General features: G+C 51.9%; 1 protein-coding gene across 4 annotated transcripts; it reads left to right on the forward strand.

Moving 5' to 3' along the window:
* Window positions 1-884: 884 nt before the first annotated feature.
* Window positions 885-19,827, forward strand: INPP5K (inositol polyphosphate-5-phosphatase K). Of its 4 annotated transcripts, none has more exons than XM_058560137.1 (12): window positions 885-1,216; window positions 3,362-3,469; window positions 3,803-3,911; window positions 7,266-7,382; window positions 7,739-7,914; window positions 8,492-8,603; window positions 9,352-9,461; window positions 16,473-16,659; window positions 17,568-17,705; window positions 17,969-18,052; window positions 18,221-18,325; window positions 18,513-19,827. In XM_058560137.1, the coding sequence occupies exons 1-12, from the start codon at window positions 900-902 to the stop codon at window positions 18,570-18,572; spliced, it is 1,623 nt and encodes a 540-aa protein (XP_058416120.1). In that variant the 5' UTR covers window positions 885-899; the 3' UTR covers window positions 18,573-19,827. The 4 variants fall into 4 exon arrangements, with proteins under 4 accessions (XP_058416120.1, XP_058416121.1, XP_058416122.1 ...); XM_058560138.1 differs by having other exon boundaries at window positions 1,095-1,216; window positions 3,362-3,516; XM_058560139.1 differs by having other exon boundaries at window positions 1,095-1,216; window positions 3,810-3,911.
* The last annotated feature ends 1,100 nt before the right edge of the window (window positions 19,828-20,927 follow it).

Here is a 20,927-nt window from a genome sequence, read left to right on the forward strand (position 1 = left end):
TTGCAAGTGGATTTCTGTACATTAAGACATCCCCTTGTCATTTTACTCATGCAGACATCACGTATCTCTCAGTAATTTGGCCATTTTGTACTGGCAGTATTTCCTTTTTGCTTTTGGCTCCCCTCCTCTTCACGTCTCCCTCTTTTTCCCATCCTACCAAACAAAACATTTTAAGTAGGCATTCTTAACCTGGCTTCTGGGTCTGTGAATCTCATGAAGCTTGTTTGTAAAATTGTGTGTGCATTTTTCTGGAGAGTCATAGCTCTCATCAAATCCTCAAAGGAATCCCATGCATCCTCCAACCCCCGCCAAAAAAAAAAAAGATTAAGAACCCGTGATTTGAAGGAAATCATAGTTAATCTTTGGCAAAGTAAATAATCTTCATTTCATGTTTGGTAGTAAAATAGAGGCAGTGACTTATTTTTCCTTCATTGATGGCTAATGTTCTGCGAGTCCAGGAACCCCCAAACGTCCAACGTGAAATAGTTTGAGTTTGAAAAGCGAAAAACACTTGAAAGTGGGAGTGGCGAACTAGGAAGGGAGGAGCTCGGTGGCCAAGACGAGAGAGATTACCTGTAGGTGGGGGGGGAAGAGACTGGTCTACAGGCAGGACAGTGGCCTGGACTACCACTCCCCCCTTCGCCCTTTGGGCCTCTGGGCGTTGGGACGCTGGAGGGAGACAGCGCAGAGGCCGGAGGCCTCAGACTCGGTATTAGTGAAACGGGACAGGGCCGTGAATACCCCTTCGGGCGTGGCGGCGGAAGCCGGAAGACGGCCCCTCCCGGCCGGCCTCGCGCGGGGCACCCTGGGAGCCGCGGCGGTGGCAGAGGCGCTCGAGGCGTCGGCGCCTAGGCCGCGCCTCGCGCGCGCCGGTGAGGCAGTGTTGCGTCGGGGTTCCGATGACACGGAGACACGCCTCTGACGTCCCGGGTTCCCTGAGCCCCTTTCAGCCTTGGGCCGCTTCGCGCTGGTCAGAGAGTCCCGCCTCTTCCCCCGGGCGCACCACCCAGGGCCCTCCGTGCGCTCAGGCCCCGCCTCTGACGGAGGCCGAGGCGGAGGGTCAGATCCGGAAGGAAAACAATCCGGCGAGCGTGAGCCGACCAGGACGTGCTGCCCGACCGGGGCCGGGACACGCGAGCCGGCCGGGCCACCGGGTGGGGACGATGGAGGCCGTGAGCCCATGGAAGCGGACCGAACCGAGAGTCAGCCAGCTCAGGTGAGGAGGGCGGCTGCAGGCAGGCCGGTCCACTCCGGCGGGACCACTACCTCTGACCAGGACCACTGCCTCTGACTCAGTCGGGGCTGCGGATCTGGGGCAGAACCAGACTGGGAGAGAAGGGACCGGGCCTACAGGGCTGCTGCTAGTTCAGAGGCCCTCCCAGATTCTCCCAGGCCAGTGTCGAGCGGGTATGTTTGGCCCAAGCCCCGCGCCCCATCTACACTCAGGCCACCGAGCTCGTTCCCACTTGGGGGCCCCAAGCGGGTGTTAGAGTTGGCTTCTGGAGGAGGCAGCAGTGTTGGGCTGTCTGGAGTTAAAGACATTCTGTCCTCAGCTCTAGAGTAGAAATCTTTTGTGTGTGTGCGTGTGTGAGGAAGATCAGCTCTGAGCTAACATCCATGCCAATCCCCCTCTTTTTGCTGAGGAAGACTGGCCCTGGGCTAATATCTGTGCCCATCTTCCTCTACTTTATATGGGATGCTGCCACAGCATGGCCTGACAAGTGGTCCATCGGTGCGCGCCCAGGATCCGAAACCAGGTCGCCAGCAGCGGAGCACGCGCGCTTAACCGCTACGCGGCGGGGCTGGCCCCCTAGAGTAGAAATCTTGTTCTTACTTTTTGGTCAGCATGTACATCATGGGATCTGCCTGATCCCGTTGTGACCTCCTGAAATCCGAAATCAGATTTAGATAAGATCCTTTAGTGAAGTGGTATAGCCTGGTCCCATGCTTGCTCTTTAACGAGGAACAACGCTAATCACTAACTTAGTGCAGGTCACAATGCAAGGATTTGCTGCTAATCGTCGGACCTGAGAGTGAGGGCAAGAAATCCCGACTTTTGCTGTCCATCCTCTTAGAGCAGGTCCCTGGGAAAACAAGAAGCCTTGGAGTAAAGGGCCGCCTTCCTTAATTCTCTGTTGGACAGCAGGGGGAGATCATAAACAAACGAAGCACAGAATCTCTGGGCGAGTGCCTGGGAAGGTGGTTTTTGTATTTTGTTGATCTTCATAGGGAGAGGCAGGAAGTTGCTTTAAGCTGGCCAAGAATTTCTTCAAAGTGTGCTTTTTAGAACATGGACCTCTAAGAACAGAGTCTGGTGGAGAAGAGATGTTTTGGGACATCCTGCCCTTTTCTCCCACCTCTCCCGCCCCCCGGTACCCTCTCCCATTCTAGATCTGCTGCTGCTTCAGGTCCTCCTCATGGTGTACCTAGGACTCACCTGAGGCTTGGTGGCTGTTCTTGGTCTCTGCAGGGTTTGTAGCTCCCACCTGCTCCATATGCAGCAGTCTGGGGCTTCCTTGGGGTGTTGCTGTAAATATTCAATTGAAGAGATCTGCAAGTCTCTTCTTCCCCTGAGCCTGACAGGATCCTGTGTTGTTGAGAGCTGCTGGTCAAGTTCTGTTGCTTCCCTAGGGCTTATATGAAGCCGAGGTAGAGGATGTTATCCAGCTGATGACTTTTCCCAAAAGGGGATAGACTCTTGAGAGCCATGTTAAGAAACTTGTTATTTAGAATCTTTTCCTTAGACTCTCTGAAATGCATGGCAGAACTGGTTGTGCTCCAGGGATCTGCTAGGAAGGAGTGAGGAAGGGAATGTGGTGTTATCTCTGTTATTTTTGAAATTCCCCTGTCTTGTAGTGCTGAGGCCTCTCACAAGGTGAAAACTGAACCTGCAGAATCTTTGTGGTGGTCTTAGGAACCTGTGGGTTGAGGGATGGGGGGGTGGGAAGTTGTTGACTGAGCCATAGATGATCGCTGAGATGTGAATGGCTGGTGGAATTAATAAATTCCTGACTATCCACCCCATCTCCACCCTTTCCCTTGCCTGACCCTAAACCTTTGGGCCCACTTTGGCAGCTGTCCTAATGTCAGCAGCACCAGTGCTGCCAGGTGTGAGCAGCTGTTGGCATGCATAGAGGAGCCAATCCAAGGTGGGAATTTCCTGCTTCAGAGGACAGAGGTGAAGACATAGGGCTTGTAGTTCAGTGGTCCTATTCCCACCACCAGATGTAGAAACTTGCATTTCCTGTTATGATTGCAGTGGATTGTGCTGCGGCCATTAGCACACCTAGACCCCTGTCCATTACCTGCACAAGGTCTTATCCTCCTTCCTCCATGACCTCCCTTTGCATCCCTTCCACAGCATACATGTTGTGACGTGGAACGTGGCTTCTGCAGCACCCCCTCTAGACCTCAATGGTCTGCTTCAGCTGAACAACCAGAACCTGAAACTGGACATGTATGTCATTGGGTAGGTGTCTGCAGGGCGCCTTCACCCATCCCTATATCTGAGATCAGGTAAGCCTGACCAGTCCCAAGTTGTCCCTGTGGGGAACCGCTGTAACTTTTACTCCCTCGCTCTGGAGGCTGAAGGCTAGGAGCTTTCAGCCTGCATCAGGGCCAGTTGGTGTGTCTTGTCCTGGGTCAGCAGTGGCAAAGGGTTGGCACTCAGCAGCTAGGGGAGGGAGAGATCGTGGTCATGAAAACCCAAGATATGAAAGTGTGTTGAGGGCAGTACTAAATGTCTGTGGCAGGGGCAGTACCCTCCAGGCCAGGGGGAGAGCCTCTGACCTGGGGTGGCCAGTTTGCAGGAAATGAACTCTGGGATCATGAGCCTTCTTTCTGACACTGCCTTCGAAGACCCATGGAGCAGTTTCTTCATGGATGTGCTTTCCCCTCTGAGCTTCGTCAAGGTAACTTACAAGTTCATGAGCGATTGGGAAATGTGTCTCACCTCTTGTCACCAACCCCTAGTCCTTTGGTCTCCCACTCAGGCTTTTATGCTGCTTCCCGTTTATTTAAAGGCCTAAACCTCAGTTGCCCCTGGCTCCCTGGGGCTCCTCCCTGCCTTGTGTCTTTCCAAGGTAGCTGGAGCTGAGCTTGGACCTGAGGAGTTAGTTTAATACCTTGATATTTCTCAGATTAGGAGAATTCCTCGGGAGGTGCAGGGGGGCTCATTAACACCTCAGTGCCTACCCCACCCCAGCCTCTAATCTCTACTCACGTGCTCAGCCTGAAATCTCTGAGTATAATAATAATTGCTACCATTTATCGAGTGTCTACTTGGTGTTAAGCATTATAAATAAGCTCTTTATATATATTGTTTAAAAATCTTAAGAACTCTTTTGAAATATGGGTATTTTACAGATAAAACCAAGACTCAGAGGTCACACAGGCTATCTGGAATTTGAATCCAGATCTTTCAAACTTTATAACCTATGTTCTTAACTACATACTTTATTGCTATACTGGTGAGCTCTGAGGCTGACAGGTATCCCATGGCTAGCCTGCTGGTATCAGAGAGTGTCCTCTGATCACAGGGGACATGCACCTCAAATTCTCAGGGGCTCAGAAGTTAGAAGAAGGGAGATAGGTGTGGAGGAAAAGGGTTCTCAGTCTGAAGGGCCAGTATTCTTTGGGGAATCTTTAGACCATAGGAGAATCCACAAGAAGGCTCTGGAGGGGCCAGCCCAGTGGCGTAGTGGTTAAGTTCACACACTCCGCGTCGGTGGCCTGGAGTTCGTGGGTTCCGATCCTGGGCACAGACCTACACACCGCTCGTCAAGCCATGCTGTGGCGGCGTCCCATATACAAAATAGAGGAAGATTGGCACAGCTGTTAGCTCAGGGACAGTCTTCCTCAAGCAAAAAGAGGAGGATTGGCAATGGATGTTAGCTCGAGGCCAATCTTCCTCACCAAAAAACAAAGACCCCAGATTCCGAGATCTACACCTTTCTGCCCTGCAAGCTGAGGGATGAAACACTCCCATTCAAAGCACTTAGTGCAGTGCTTCTAGAAAATACCAGCATTCCTCTATTCCCTTCCCTAGGTGACTGGATTTCTTCAGAATTAATTCTGTTACCCTAGTTTGTCTAAGGGTGCTGAGGCAGGAACTGTGAGTACTCCTGAGGAGGCCAGAGCTGGGAGGAGGGAGTACAAGATTTGCTCCTGCTACTGAGGCTGGAACAAGCCAGCCACTGAGCCCTTGGCTCCCTCCAGATTAAACTTGGGCCTCTTTCTGCAGACTTGGAGCTAGATCCTCTTGGAGGGCAGAACCACTTCTGTCTTACCACCCACTCCCTTCCCAAGACTGGAGCCCTCCTTGTACCTCGGCTAACTGGCAAGGGATTGGTAGAAAGGAATTGAGCCAAGGAAATTAGCTCAGCTTGTGGCATGGACACAATCCATTCTACCCATGCGGCCTCCCGAGGTTGGGAGGCCAGCCTGAGGACCCAGCACTCAAAGCAGATGACCCTTTTTCCCCTAGCCAAGAATTGATGTGAAGGGGTGAGCCCTGCTTGCAGCTTGTTCCTTGCATGGGAATTTGCCAGCCACAGGTTGTGAAGCCTGGGACTGACCCTGTTTGCCAGTTCCAAGGCTCCCCAGCTGCTTCCCTCTAGTCCATTCCTTAGCTCCTCCCACTTAATTTCCTCCAACTGGAACTCCCCCTGCAAGTCTCCTGCCTTTCCCCACAGCCCCACCCATTCTCCCAGTGTAAGGTTTTCCTGCCCCACCCCCACCCCTGTCCTCCCCGCCCCACCACTTCCCTACTCCTTCACAAAGTAGACTGGTGCCTTTGTGTTGGAGCCCAGTGGCCCAAACCTGCTCTGTGGGTTAGGATTAAGCTTGAAACTCTTCCTGAGGCTTTATCAGTTCCCTGAGAGTCAGTCCCTCGTAGTCCAGCCCTTCCCTCATTTTCATCATCATATGCATGTGAAGGGGAGTGGCCAAGACTGGGGGTGGAGAGTGGGGTTGGGGACATTTGTAGCAACCTCTGCCCAACCCTAGGTTCTCACGCCTCCCTCACTCGGTCCTGGGCTTGGGGTTCCCCCTGCTTTGACTTTTCCACCCTGCCAGAGCTCCTGGCCTGCAGGATCAAGTTTCATAATTCCTGGAAGGCCCCAGTACATGCTCCCCACCCGGGGATTTCCTCCTTGGCCTCTGCACCTCATGCTCCGGAAACAGCTACTCGGGTGGTGGGTGTAGACAGCCTAAAGCTGATTCCCACCCCACCTCTGTGGCTGCAGAGAGCAGGGATTTTGGCAGTCTTTGTCTTCTGACTTTATCCAGGTAGTTTTACTGGTTCCTTAGTCTCCCTGAGCCTCAGTCCATCTGCAAAACAGGGACAGTGCTTCCTTAAAGGATTGGTGTGAAGATTAAATGCGACCTGAAGCACTTCAGTAGATGGTAGCTATTCTCCCCACTCTGGGAACACTTGTCCTCTGAACTCATTCTCATCCCCAGTGTGTTGCCTTCAGGGACATCCAACTGCTCACAGTCTATAATTATTTTTCAGAAGGATTTTTGTAATTATTTTTCACTCAGGTGTAACGTATGCAGAAATTAAGTATACAGTTTGATGGATTTTTATATGTATATACACCCATTTTACCACCAGTCAAATCAAGATACAGAATATTTCCAGCACCCCAGAAGGCTCTCCCGTGTTCCTTCCCTGAATTTAGTTTTAAGAATCCTTAAACCAAAAAATAATAGCTGCCAGTTAATCCTTCCAGCATCTATGAGATAGATTCCTACTTTAGCAGTGAGAAAATAGGCTGAGAGACTTGCCCAGTATCAAATACTAAGAGACAGAGCTGGGATTTGACCCCAGATCTGGCTAACTTCAAAGCCAGTGCCCTTAGCCACTATCCTGTATAGCAGCATTCCTCTTTGAGGCACTGGCCCATGGGGATGGCAGCCCAGCATAGCCATAGGACCTCAAGAGGGCATCCGTGAGAGGACAACCTAGGCATGCATGGGGCTGGGACTGGAGAGTTGATGCCTTCCTGGTGGCAGGGTGCCCCGGCAGCCTGTCTTCTCTGCCCTCCATCCCTAAGCCCAGGGACAGAAACTGAAACTTGCTCAGCTCCCAGAATGCATCATTCGGCAGCTAAAGGGAATGAAACTTGAACTGAGATACCATAGACCCTGGGGCAGGGTATCTGTGTGGCTCATGGCTCTCTAGAACCCCTAGCACAGGACCTGGCAGGGACACACGTGGCCTGTAAAGGGAAATGAATGACCATTGCCCCCCTGTCCTGCAGGTCTCCAGTGTCCGCATGCAGGGGCTCCTCTTACTGGTCTTTGCCAAGCTTCAGCATTTGCCATTTATCCAGATCCTCTCTACTAAATCCACCCCCACTGGTCTTTTTGGTTACTGGGTAAGGACTGAGCTGTTGTCTGGGTCATGAGCTGGGAGGCCTCCTATCATGGGCTGGGAAGGGCTGGGGGCTTTAGAGCTGGACAAATGAAAAAGGGGGTGAAATGAATCTTGGCACTCTGTCTAGGCCAGTGTTCTGCATACCCACTCTCCCACCTCAGGAGGGCTTAGCATCCCTGAGACCTCAGGCTGGGTGAGTTAGGCTCTGGATGGAGAGGTCACTCTGGGAAGCTGAGTGTCTGGCCCTGGGAGATTCTGCGGGAGGTGAGGCCAACTCCCCTCAGGCCTAGGATGGGAAAAGAGAGGTGTGTCCCACCCACAGCAGCTTCCCACCCTTCTGCCCATCTGTCCTACCAGGGGAACAAAGGGGGTGTCAACATCTGCCTGAAGCTTTACGGCTACTATGTCAGCATCATCAACTGCCACCTGCCCCCGCACATGGACAACAATGACCAGCGCCTGGAGCACTTTGACCGGATCCTGGAGATGCAGAATTTTGAGGGACATGATATCCCCAATATCCTGGACCATGAGTGAGCGTGCAGTTGTGAACTGCCGCCTCTGCCCCTCCCCGATGCCAACCCAGGCTAGCGTCCCCTGCCCAGTCTCTGTTCCCCAGCCGGAGGCAGTTTGTGCTCTGTATCCCACCCTTCCCAGCCTCTTTCCTGATGCCCCATCTGCTCTCCTATCCCTGCCTGGGGTGTAGGACCCTTTCCCTGGTCCCTCTGTCTTGCCTAGAAACCCTGGACACTTCCGAACATCCCAGATTAAGAACCCCATGGTTCCTGAGGTCCGAAAGGCTGGTTCTCAGCCTTGTCTGGTGGCCAGTTGAGAGAGAGGGAAGGAGGGCTAGAGCCTGCTCCCTATTTGCCACTTGCCCCGTGGGGCTGGTCTCTTGGGCTTAAATGGTCGGGGAGAGGCCATGAGAATAGTCCCATTGGCCCCATGCCCTTGTGTTCACCTGATCCTCTCCCAGTATCTGGCTTCTCACCTGCCCCCTCAAGCTTCCCGCTCCAGCACCCCTGGAATGAGCAGGCATGAGCCACCTGTTGCTCTTCCTGTCCCTGACTTCATCACAGACCCTCAGGCTGCCTTCCTTTCTTTCTGAAGCCTCATTCTCTGGTTTGGAGACATGAACTTTCGGATCGAGGACTTGGGGTTGCACTCTGTTCGGGAATCCATAAAATATCGATCCTACAGTACCCTGTGGGAGAAGGATCAGGTATCGAGTGATGGGAGGATCCAGTGGGGGATCTGAGCCTGTGGTGGAGGTCCAGTGTGAAATTTGGGGAGCATTGCTCAAGTTCCCTAGCACCTGTTCTCCTCTCCCAGGCCTCTGAAGTCCCTGTTCCCTGGCAAGGAAGAAGCTTAGAGGGCTTCGCAGCTGGGGGTGGGGCAACCAGTTCTGTCAGGGCCTGGTCTTCACCTGGAGGACCTAGGGGACAGCTGCTGGGTATGCGCTGGAACAGGGAGCCAGGAAGGGCTTTGCCTGCCGTGGCCCTGCACCACGCACCAAGCCTCTTGTATCCCTGTTGTCTTGCCCATCCCCAGGCTTGCTTGCCTCGTGGAGGATGAGATACCACCCTTTGGGGGACCCTGGCTACCCCAGCTTCCCCTCTGATACGTGTCTGCTAGGGGCTCCCAGAGAAATGGAATTCAAAGCCTAGTCCCTATAGTCCAAGGACTGGGAAATGGCAGGCAGTTGCCCCGCCCACCCCCCAGTGTGCCCCCCAATCCCACCTCCATCCCCCCGGGACTGTGGGGTAATGTCTGCAAAAGGATTCAGCTGCTCTCCTGGGGGTGGGTTGGAGATGGGGTGCTGAGGCTGCCACTGGGGCAGTGAAGAAGTGAGGTGGTGTTGCTTGACTCTTGCCCCGCCGTGATGGCATGTGCTGATCCCTTGAGTGGAGTGTGGTGCTGGGCCACTGGGTCGGGACTACTGGGAGATGGGACTGTGCCTTTCTCTACAGCTCACCATTGCCAAGAGACACGACCCGCTGCTCCGGCAGTTCCAGGAGGGCCCCCTGCTCTTCCCGCCCACTTACAAGTTTGATAAGAACTCCAACAACTATGACACCAGGTGAGGGGGCTCCACCAGAAGAGGATCAGCCTGCCATGGATCTGGAATTAGCTTGTGAGGAGGAAAAGAGGGGCCCAGAGGCCTGGGAAATCAAATTGTGTTGGCCCTAGTAGCAGTGGGAGCTGCCTCAAAATAGAAGTGTTAGGGAAGCAGGAATAAGTCCAGCCATCACCTCTCAGGAGTGGCGCCTCCTGCCCCCTCATGACGTGCTGACTGTGGGAGCTGTCCCAGATTATCCTCAGAGCAGGAAGCGGAGGCAACACTGGCAAGAGTGGGGGTGGGAGATGGCGCAGGTAGGGCCCGAGGAGAAGGGGGAGGCAGCTGATTCCTGACCTGGGAGGGACTGCACTTCAGCATTCTGGGAACCCCTGCCCCCACTCCCCAGGGCTTTCTGGTCCTTCACAGACAGGGGCAGAAAGCTTGGCTCAGCCAGTTAGTGGTATTAAGTCCCCCTGCCGCAGCTGTGAGTGGGTCAGGTACTATTTAGGAAGATGAAGTAGTAGTCGTCAATGGAGAATTTCATGGGGACCAATATAGAAACAGTGCATCTAGTAGTTAGAAGCACAGCTCTGCCCCTCATCAGCTGTGTGACCTTGGACAAGGTATTTAAAACTCAATTTTGTCATCCATAAAATGGGGGTAATAACAGTATCCATCTCATGGGGTTGAGGATTGAATGAGACCTTGCATATGTTTAGCCCAGTGCCTGGCACCTGGGAAGCACTGTGATACCTGCTGTTGTTATTTTCAGATTCATGTCTTCAGCTGGTAGTTTTACTGAAAACCTTTCTAAAAAGCTGAGAAGGGGCCAGGTAACCACCAACACCTTAGGCTTAGGCAGAGGAGCAAAAGCAGCTCTGGCAAGAGGTCTCTGGCCCAATTTAGGGCAAGGATCCTCATCTCTTTGAAGAAAAAGAAGAATCTCTTACATGTAATGGGGCTTTTTGTTTTACCTGGAGCAGCTCCTTCATTTATTCCTCCTAGCAGGACTGTCTTATGAGGGAGGTAGGGCAGCCCAGGCCTCTGGGATTTAGGGAGGGGAATAGGTATCTCCACAGCCAGGCCAGGGTGGGAGGTAGAACTGCTGGCCCAGTACTGAAAGTGGTATGTCAGAGCCACAGCGTCCCCGCCAAAGAAGGGGGAAGAGGGTAAGCCATTTCAAGAGTGTGAAGCAAGATGGAGTGGGGTCATAGTCAGGGCAGTGCACACAAGACGAGGCCATGAACACTGGAAACGGGGTCCAGCCTGGGCATAAGAACAGACCAGAAAGGAGGTAAGAGGGCAGGCTCCTGCTGACCAGCTGGCCTGGGTCCACAGCTGCAGGGAGACTGCTAGTCTCCCCAACCATCCGTTGGAAATGAGAGTCATCAGGGAAATTATAAGGCCTCAGTGGGACAGGCTGGGGCCTTGGGGGTGAGACCCTCTACCAATTGACTTCAAAACCTCACTCTGGCCAGGTGTCCTTTTGCCCCCACTCCCAGGTATGATAGGGAAACCACCAGGAGACTGGAAGTCATTGCAAACAGCTGGGTCTAGGCTGGAGTTGGCAGGGACTGGGATTGGGTAGAGATGCTCTGAGATGTTAAAGGACCTCCCTGGCTGGCTCAGCTCATGGTGGTGGAGCTGGGGCTCAGACCTGATCCTCTGGACTTTGTGGCCCACGACACTTTCCTCTAGCCCACAGTGCCTCTGAATTCACAGCCAGTGTTGCCAGCAGCAGCAAAAAGGAAGGCAGGATCAGGACAGCAAAAGCTTGATAAGGAGGAAGCAGATACTTATTTCCACGTAAAGATATAATCCACGTTGTGATTGACATTATTGAGTACTTACCACATGCCAGGTATTGTGCAAAGGGCTTTGCCTGCATCACTTCACTTAATTCATATCGTATCCTCATTAGGTAGACACTGTTGTTATTTACCCTTTACAAAAAAGGAAACTGAGTCTCAGAATATCTAAGTAAGGTAATAGCAGACTAAGTGATTGAGCAAGAATTTGAACTCGAGTCTGTGTGACTCCAGACCCGTGCACTTCTTGCCTGGAGCCCAGGAAATGAAGGAATGTCTGGACGGGAACAGGGGACATTACAGGGGGATATCATAACTGAAATATTCCCAGTGGGGCCGTGGTCCAGAGGCAGCTGGGAGTTCCTGCGGTGGGCAGGGCCTGAGCCCCTCATAGGAAACAAACATTCCTGTCTAAGCAGACTGTTATTCATCCTTGAAAACCCAGTTCAGACACCATCTTTACTAGAAAGCCTTCCCTGACGTTTCCTCATCTCTCTGTGAGTTCTCTCCTACCCTTATGCTGCCTGTAAGCCTTGCATACACCATGCTTTCAGTGTTGGTTTTAAGACACAGTGTGCCTTTTCTGCTGTATTATGAATGCCTAGAGCACAGAGACAGGATCTGATTTATGATCATCCCTGCTATGTAGCATTGTGCCTGGCATATGTTTGAATTAAGAGTCTGAGAGGATAAAAAGAAAAGACATGGTATTTAAGGAGCAGCCAGTCTAGTAGAGGGACCCATCCGTAGCAAGAGATCCAAATAAATACTGTCAAGTCCAGGAGTTGGCCAATAGAAGATTCCAGAATGCTGTGTGGAAGTACGAAAGGAGGTTGAAACGAATGGTAAGGAGATGGGCAGCTGAAGCCTGGAGGAGTCAGTGAGAGTTGTTGTCAAGGAGGTCGCAGAGTTGAACAGAAAGGGCAGGCATTCCAATCAGTCAGCAGCACTGATGAGAGGCACCTTGAGTGGAGCCTGACCCAGCTGTACAAAGTAACTGCAAGTGAGTTGTGTGCAGGGCATGGTATGCAGCTTTGCCCAGCCACAGCAATGTCCCCGAGCCAAGATGTAATGAGAAACGAGGTCACTCCATTACAGGGGAGGGTGAAAGGGCTCAGGGCGGGAAATCCTGTTAAAGTCAGGGATTGCAATGGTGTTTTGTTACAGTCGACGTGAACCCTGTCAGCCTCTCTGCTAGGCAATGAGCAGAGGATATTATGATCAATCTAGTCAAGACTCGTGTCCAGAGTTCAATAAGACGCTTAGAAGCCATCTACAGGGAGCTGAAGTTAAAGTATTTTCAGACCCAGAAATAGAACACATCACTACTTTGGGGTCAGTAAATTGCCTCCGTTTTCTAGGCTCTTAAGCCAAGAGAATCGTACAGAGCTACTCAGTTTTAATTTTTCGAAAGTAAAGACACACTAATCTCCAGGAGCAATTCTTATACTGTCACAACCCTTCAGCTAAAAAGCATTAGTGAGGTCCTGTTCTGGTAGTACACACTATGAGACAGTTCTGGCTGCTGGGAATTGGCCACAGGGCAAGCTAGAGGAGACAGTGGAATGCAGGTAGGGGCATGGACTTCATAGTCGGCAAACCTGGGCAAGCATCCAGCTTCCACCTGGACACGGTGACCTCTCTGAACTTCAGTATCCTGTAGAAGGAGAAAAATGTGACCTGTAACCTTCTTCAGTGTTGGAAGGATTAGAACTGTCTATGACACACCTATCATGGTGGCTGATGCACAGAAGGACCCCATGTTTAGCTATTATTATTGTTAGAAGTGGAGAACTAGGGAAATATTTGTAATATTTAATTTGTATGTATTTATTTTGCTTATTTCTTGTCTTTTGCTTGTCAAACAAGCTCCTCAAGGACCTTGTCAATCCCATTTTTCAGATCCCCAGTTGCCTGGTGTATAATAAGGGCTTAGTAAATCTTGTTGAAAGAATCAATAGTATAGGTACCCAGTGACGAGCCTGGACCAGGCCATGGAAAAGGAGGAGAGGGAGACAGGCCAAGAGGTACTGAGGAGGAAGGAGAGACAGGCTGTGGTCAGGACTTGGGGAAGATCCTGACGTGACAGCAAGTATGGGCTCTTAACCATAATAGGGAAGTTGGGGAGGGGGGATGCTTTGAAAGGGAGAGTGGTACTTTCATGTGGTTCATCACCAAGTTTTAAGCATTTCTAGGCACTGAATGTCCAAGGTTGGTTCAGCGATTCAGTGTCTGTTGTCTCTGGGTTGGAAATACCATATTCTGATGTCCTCCGAACACTGCTCAGAAGAGTGAAAGGTTGAAACAACCCAAGGAGCCCCAAGCAGATATGGTTTAGCCACTTACCTCTTCTTGACCACTCCCTTGATGCACCTTAATTTAGTTAATCCTTGCAATGGCTCTTTGAAGTAAGTACTGTTATCACCTCATTTTAGAGTTGAAGAAACTGAGGCTTGCAGTGGTGAAGTCACTTGCCCAAGGACACACAGCTTTTTTTTAAACTAGATTACCTGTTTATTATAAAAGGATATATGGGCCGGCCCTGTGGCTTGGTGGTTAAGTGCGCGCGCTGCGATGCTGGTGGCCCGGGTTCGGATCCCGGGTGCGCATCGAGGCACCACTTCTCCGTTCATCCTGAGGCCGAGTCCCACATACAGCAACTAGAAGGATGTGCAGCTACGACATACAACTATCCACTGGGGCTTTGGGGGGAAAAAATAAAATAAATAAAATCTTTAAAAGGATATAACTCAGGAACAGGCAGATGGAAGAGATGCATAGGACAAGGTATGGGGAAATGGGAAGGAACTTCCATGCCCTCCCCAGGCGCCACACTCTCCCCAAATCTGCACATGGTCACAAACCCAGAATCACAGCTCTTAATTAGCAGGGTAGAACCTTCGCCTGACTGGTCTCTGATTCTAGAATCAGAATTCACCACCGAGACACCATCTGCCTCAATTGCTGGAAAACTATTGCTGTTGTGACAACAGGATGTCAGAAATTTTTATTTAAAATAGTAATTGAGGGGCCAGCCCCGTGTCTTAGCGGTTAAGAGCACGGCACTCCGCTACTGGCAGCCCAGGTTTGGATCCCGGGCGCGCACCGATGCACTGCTTCTCCAGCCATGCTGAGGTGGCGTCCCACGTACAGCAACTAGAGGATGTGCAGCTATGACATAGACTATCTACTGGGGCTTTGGGGAAAAAAAGGAGGAGGATTGGCAATAGATATTAGCTTAGGGCCGGTCTTCCTCAGCAAAAAGAGGAGGATTGGCATGGATGTTAGCTCAGGGCTGATGGTCCTCACAAAAAAAAAAATAAAATAAATAATAAATAAATAAAAATAGTAATTGAATAAAAGCAAAAGACAAAAATAGCATTTCAAACTGATCATAAGCATATGAAACTGTATACATTAAGATTAGATGCACATTTTTCAGGAGAGATCTTGGGGTTTTCTAGTTAGTCTGGGTTTCACAAGTGGTTGTTGAATACCTACTATGTGCCAGGCTCTGTGTTCAGGCAGAGGATACACAGGAGACTCCAAGAGCCAGTCCATGCCTTCCGAGTTTACACACCAATTGATATGCCAACGAGAAATAGGAAACTACAATATAAAGGAATTTCAGGAGTACTGGTGTAGGGCTGGCCCTGTGGCTGAGTAGTTGAAGTTCCACACCTTCTGCTTCTGTGGTCCGGGTTTGTGGATTCGGATCCTGGGCACGGACCTATTCCACTCATCAGCCATGCTGTGGAGGCATGCCACATACAAAATAAAGGAAGACTGGCACAGATGTTAGCTCAGGGCTAATCTTCTTCAAGCCAAAAAAAAAAAAAAAAGAGGAAGATTGGCAACAGATGTTAGCTCAGGGGGACTCTTCCTCACCAAAAAAAAGAAGTACTGGTGTAAAATGCTTTGGAAGCAAAAAGGAGAGGACAGGGACGACTTTATGACAAAGACAGTATTGGAATTGGGCCTCTCCCTGTGAAGAAGGGTGTTCCAGGGAGCAAAAACTGCAAGAGGGAAGGTCCAGAGGCTTGAGAGAGTGGCCAGGGTGGAAAGGGTCTGGGGCAGTGGTGGGAGATAAGGTAGAACAGGGGCGTCAGACTCCTGAGCACCTTGAAAGCTATGCTTGGGGACTTGAGCTGTATTCTGGAGGCAATGAAGACTGCTTGAAGGTTTTAAAGTAAGGAGTCATGTGACCAGGCTTTACTATTTGGATTCATTCAAAACCAAGGGGGAGCAACCCAGAAACAGTAACTCCCCCCCCCATTCCAGGACTTGGAGGGGTTTCTGTTTGGAGAGCGGGACCTGAGTGCCCTAGTACCTAGTAGCTTGGGCAGGGCTGGGTAAGGAGTCAGAGACTTGCCTATCTGGGAGCAACTACAGTTACTTAGGGGAGGAAAGCACTCTTGTCTCCAGGGGCTGTACAGCCTCTCAGGCTCCTCAGGGAAGTTGGTAAATGAAGAACAGGTGGGAGGTCTCTCAGCTGACTCTTGAAAACAAACGATCATAATAGCCAGTGTCTACAGAGAGCTTATTTGTACCAAGCACTGTGCTAAACCTTTTTTGTGCTTTATCTCATTTAATCATCTCAGCAACCTTGTGAGGTAACTACTATAATTATCTCCATTTTACAGATGAGAAAGCTGAGGCCCAAGAGGGGTTGGCCTGGTGCAGTCATGCTGACTGGCCCTAAATTGTAGCTCCTCCGCTCAGTAGCTGTGTGACTTTGGGAAAGTTACTTCCCCTCTAAGACTCAGTTTCTCCACCTGTAAAGAGTGAAATAAAGGGTACTGATCGCAGGCCTGTGGTGAGCATTCCCTAAATGCTTCCCCTTCCTAAGGTAGCACCTTTAGTCAGTGGGAAGCCAAATTCAAGGTCAGATCTGTCCAACTTCAAAATCCAAATCTCAGCTTCTTTGATCTACTGCTGCTTTTGTTAAGATATAGGAAAAGCTTTGAAATGGGATGTTTCCGAGTCACATTTGATTCGTAGGAATGTAGATGAGGCTGAGGGTCCGTGGCTGAGTCCGAGAAAGGCCAGCGTACCTTTGGTTCTGTCGGGCACCCTCCTGCCTGCGCCATGCCATGATCCAGCTCAGGTCTCATGGCCACTGACAGACCCTGGTGTTAGGGGCTCCAGCAAGCTCATGTGGTTACCTTCCTGCTCTCCTACCAACCGTTTCTTCCCTTCCCATTCTTCCTCTTCCCACACCTAGTGAGAAAAAACGCAAGCCTGCATGGACTGACCGCATCCTGTGGAGGTTGAAGCAGCAGCCCCAGGACAGCTCCCACACCCCCAGCCTGCCAGCCCCCAACTTCTCCCTGTCTCTGAGGAGCTACGTCAGCCACATGATGTACAGCATCAGTGACCATAAGCCTGTCACCGGCACCTTTGATTTGGAGGTGAACTGCCAGGCTGCCCAGCACTTGGCAGAGGAGCAGCCATGCTGGGCCACATCCCCAAACCCTCTAGCCCTGGATTCTAATGTCAGCAAATCCTCCAGGGGAGACCTGCAGGAGGACATAATTGCCTTTCCTCCCAGGTCAGGTACCCCAGCCCTTCTTAGGAGCTGTTGATGGCTCTGTCTGTCAAAAACATGTTCAGACCCTTTGTGAATAGGTTTCCATTTCCTCTCGGTACTGTCCCTTGGGGCAAATGAGTTCCATTATGCTTATTACCTACTAAGTGAAGCAGGACTTCCTTTTATTTGTCCTAAATGTATCTGGATCGGGTTGCAAAGGAAGCTCCCTCCATCCTTGTATCTGGCCATCGAATGACCAAGGCAGTGTTGACCTTCCAGCTGCCGGTTACCCTCAGCCATCACCTTTTCATGCTGGTTTGTATGTCTTTCCACCATTGTGTCCTTCCACATCCCTATAGCTGTTCTCATCAGAGCCACACCCCCACCCCACCGTGCAAAATTGGTTTTGGGCCTTTGGGTCAGGAGCCCTGGAGGCCTGAGAGCAGCTACCTGGCTTCTTTCTTAAACCTGTGAGCAACTCCCTCATTCTTCTCCACCTTCACCCCTCAGCACTTAGCTTTCTGCTTGGTTACCCACTTGGCTCTCAGCCCCATCTCTGTGGCAGGACCAGCCACCCCTGACAAGCCTCGGGCCCATTCTCTTTCCAGCTGGCCTACCAAGGTCCGATACTTTCTCAGAACAGCCTAGTGGAGTTCTGTGCCCACCCCGCTGGGTGCCCCTCCTCCCCCCACTGACCCTGACCTATTGGAAGGGTACAGTAAAGACATTCACCTCAGAGAAGGGAATGATGCTATGGAATTTCAACCCCCTTCCCACCCCTGTGTATAGCTGAAGCCATTGGTATCTGCACCACTGATCACCCTGATGCCCGAGGGCTTGTGGACCATGGAGAAGGACGCGTTGATCAGCTACTCCTTGACCCCAGGCTTCCTCAGCAGCCCCTGGGACTGGATTGGACTGTATAAGGTGATGTGGCAGGCGAGGCAGGGAGTCCCTGAGCCACACCCCTCTGATTGATCCATCCTGAGGGCTCACGGGAACTGGGCACAGAGACTGAACTCACCCTTGTCCACCCCAGGGGTCCTTGCCCACCTAGAGGCTGGCAGTGAAGGAGAGAGAGGCATCCAATATGATGGCCAGCCCTAGGAATGAGACGACCCTCTCCTTCAGATTTGCCGTAGGTCCCACGTCCTCCATGACCACTGACCCCCCGACCCTCCCTCCCACAGGTGGGACTGCGCCACATTAATGACTACGTGTCCTATGTCTGGGTCGGGGACAACCAGATCTCCTTCAGCGTCGGGCTGAACCAGGTACCTGCCTCCCTTCCTGAGATAGGTATTCCACATTTCCAGCAGGTGGGCTTGCCCGAGCACTCCTGTCTTCTGGAAGGAATAGAGAGCTGGATAACTTGTCATTGAGAGCTGGGTGGGGCCCAGGACCATGGAGCTGACCCCATTCCTGTCCATCCCCCGCTCCAGGTATACATGGACATCAGCGATATCCCAGAGACTGAGGATCAGTTTCTCCTCTGTTACTATAGCAACAGTCTACATTCTGTGGTGGGGATAAGCAAACCCTTCAAGGTAGGAGATGCTGGTGGGGTCAGGGGAAGGGTATCACAGATGATGTGAGCCCATCATCAGTTCACCGAGGCCACAGGCCTAGGAGCCAGCCCACATGGTGGAGCCGCATCAGTTGGGGAATGGAGTGATGACACGGAGGAGAGCCTGCTCTTCTCCCTTCCGCTCACCACCTGCTTTATTCCTGCAGATCTGGCCTCGCTCGCTCTTTGGGGAGGATCTACTGGATGAAGCCCAACCACAGTTCTGAGCTGGGACGAGTGAATCCAGGGCGGAGGCCAGAGCTGGCAGCCAGCTCTGCCTACCACTGCCAGGAGCATTGGGGACCCAGCCCAGCCCTCTGAAGAGGGAGCAAGTATCCTCCACCTCCCAGGGGGAGCTCTAGCACACTCCTTTGCTCTCTCCAATCTAGATCTCTAGAATCAGCCTCTTAAATACAGGTTTTTGGTACTGAGATGTGAGTGAAACCAGCTAGTTTGTCAACAGTGAAGACTTGTGGACAGTCCACCAGATGTGGGAAAGACCCTCCAGCCTGCATCTCATTTTTTGATTTTCCCCCCACACACTTCTAGTCCTGCCCAAGCAGGCCTGCCAGGCACATGCCCCATCTGGCACAGGCCTGCATTCTTGTCACGCCATCCTGGGCCTCAGGCTGCCTGGGAGGGGGAGATACATTTGTACAGGCTCCATAGACTGGTTAGCACAAGCAGCACTGGGTTCCAGGAGTCTTGGCATTTTGTTGCCTGTCCCCCTGAGGGATGGGCAGAGGGTCTGGGATCCTTGCTTTCAGCAGAAGCAGTATGACTAAGTGGGCAGGATGAGGGGTCCCTCCACCCAGGCTCTTTGGTAGGGTTGTGGACAGGTTGATGAGCGTCCTTCTGCCAGCACCCCCTCGCCCCCATGGAGTATGAACCAGAAAGTTCCAGGGCCTGAACAGAGAATTGGACCCAGGTTCACTTCTGCTGGTGGGTCAGGCTCCATGCCCCCAACCTGCCCTCTTGTGAAGGGTTGGCCAGGTGGTAGAGGAGCTGTGGCCACAGGCTTTTCCAAGATAGTCCTTGCCCAGCTGAGCTCATCTGCCTGTACCCTTGCCTGCAGTCATTGGCCAGAAACCTATCTAGACTGCTCTGGGACCTAGAGGTGGGGGCAGGCAGAGAGGAGAGCCAGAATCAAGACATTTTGGAGAATCTGGCACTGGGGGTCTTCAGAGAGCATTCTCCAGGTGCTGCGTGGACAAGGTCTGTCCCCACTCCCACCACTTGCCTCCAGCCACTGGTGACTCAACAGCCCTTCTCGCAGGAGAAGACACCTCAGGGAGCCCGCTCTGTGACTGTCATGCCCATCCTATGATCTGAGACAGGGCCACTCCAGTTGCTGTACGTTCCATACTCCACCCTGGGAGCTGTGGGTACCATCTAGAACTGTCCCCTTGGCTTTAGAGGGCCGTGGCTGTCTGTGTTCTGTGTCTGTTGCATTGGGGCATAATTAGAAACATGGCTTTTACACTTGTTTGTGACTCCTTCATGATGGTGGTGGGAGGGGGCACATGGTGATGGGCCGTTGCTAGACTCTAGGACGAGGGCCCTGTAGATCCAGACTAGACTTTCTGTGTCTGCGAGTGACAGATGTTGCCTGGGTAGGAATGAGATGAGGTTCTGGGATGGTGGCCCTCTGGGTCCCTGGCCCAGTTGGGGCATGCTACCTATGCTGTTGGGCACTTAGTTTATTCCATTGCTAAATAGAATGGGTTTCTTGGAACTCAGAAAAGGTGCTTACTCTGCTCTCACTGGTCCATCCCTCCTTACCTGTCACTCTCTCACACCTTAGTCTTGACCACTGGTCCTGGGTTAAGCTATCCAAAAATGTCACCATCTTTTCTCTCTGTGCCGCCTCTCCCCAGATCCCCATACCCCGAGGTTCCCATTGTAATCTCTCTCCCTGTCCCCAACACACACACACCTGAGGAACCCTGAGCCCTCGCACTTGCCCACCTCATTCCTTCTCACGTGCACAACCATTTGTTTGGCAGATGGGGAAACCAAATCTCAGAGAAGTGGCATGAGCCCTCTGGAGTTACACAGGCAGCTGTGGTGTTACGCAGGACCAGAAACAGGACTGGGGTCAAGACCTAGGTTTGAATCAGTTCCATCTCTATCCACATAGGAGTCTCAGTTGTCTGTAAAGTACAAATAATGAACCTATTCACAAGATTATTGTGAGAGAACAATTGCAAAAAACACAGAGCAATCCTATACCTACCTCCTCATTCTGATTAATGTAGCCCTGGGCCTGGGTCTCAGGGCTTCTGACTCCAGGGCTCCCCCGTTTCTCCTGCTGTGGAGCATTTTTGTCCTCCACGTGCCCACCTCTCCCCTGCCCCCTTAAGTCTTCACAGACCCCTACCCCGCCTCCTGTTGCAGGGCGCTCCTTGCCTGGGAGGGGTGAGTGCAGCAGTGATTGAGAGGCGGAAGGGGAAGGGGGAGTGCTCTCCCTCCTCTCGGCCCCAGTCAGGATATGGCCGCTCTGGGCCCAGCCATGACCCGCTGGGTGGAAACAGGAAATATGTGAGACTCCGTGTGTGCTGGGTCTCTGCGCCTGGCTCCGA

This window comes from Diceros bicornis, chromosome 18 (genome assembly GCF_020826845.1).
Source record: "Diceros bicornis minor isolate mBicDic1 chromosome 18, mDicBic1.mat.cur, whole genome shotgun sequence".
NCBI lineage: Eukaryota > Metazoa > Chordata > Mammalia > Perissodactyla > Rhinocerotidae > Diceros > Diceros bicornis.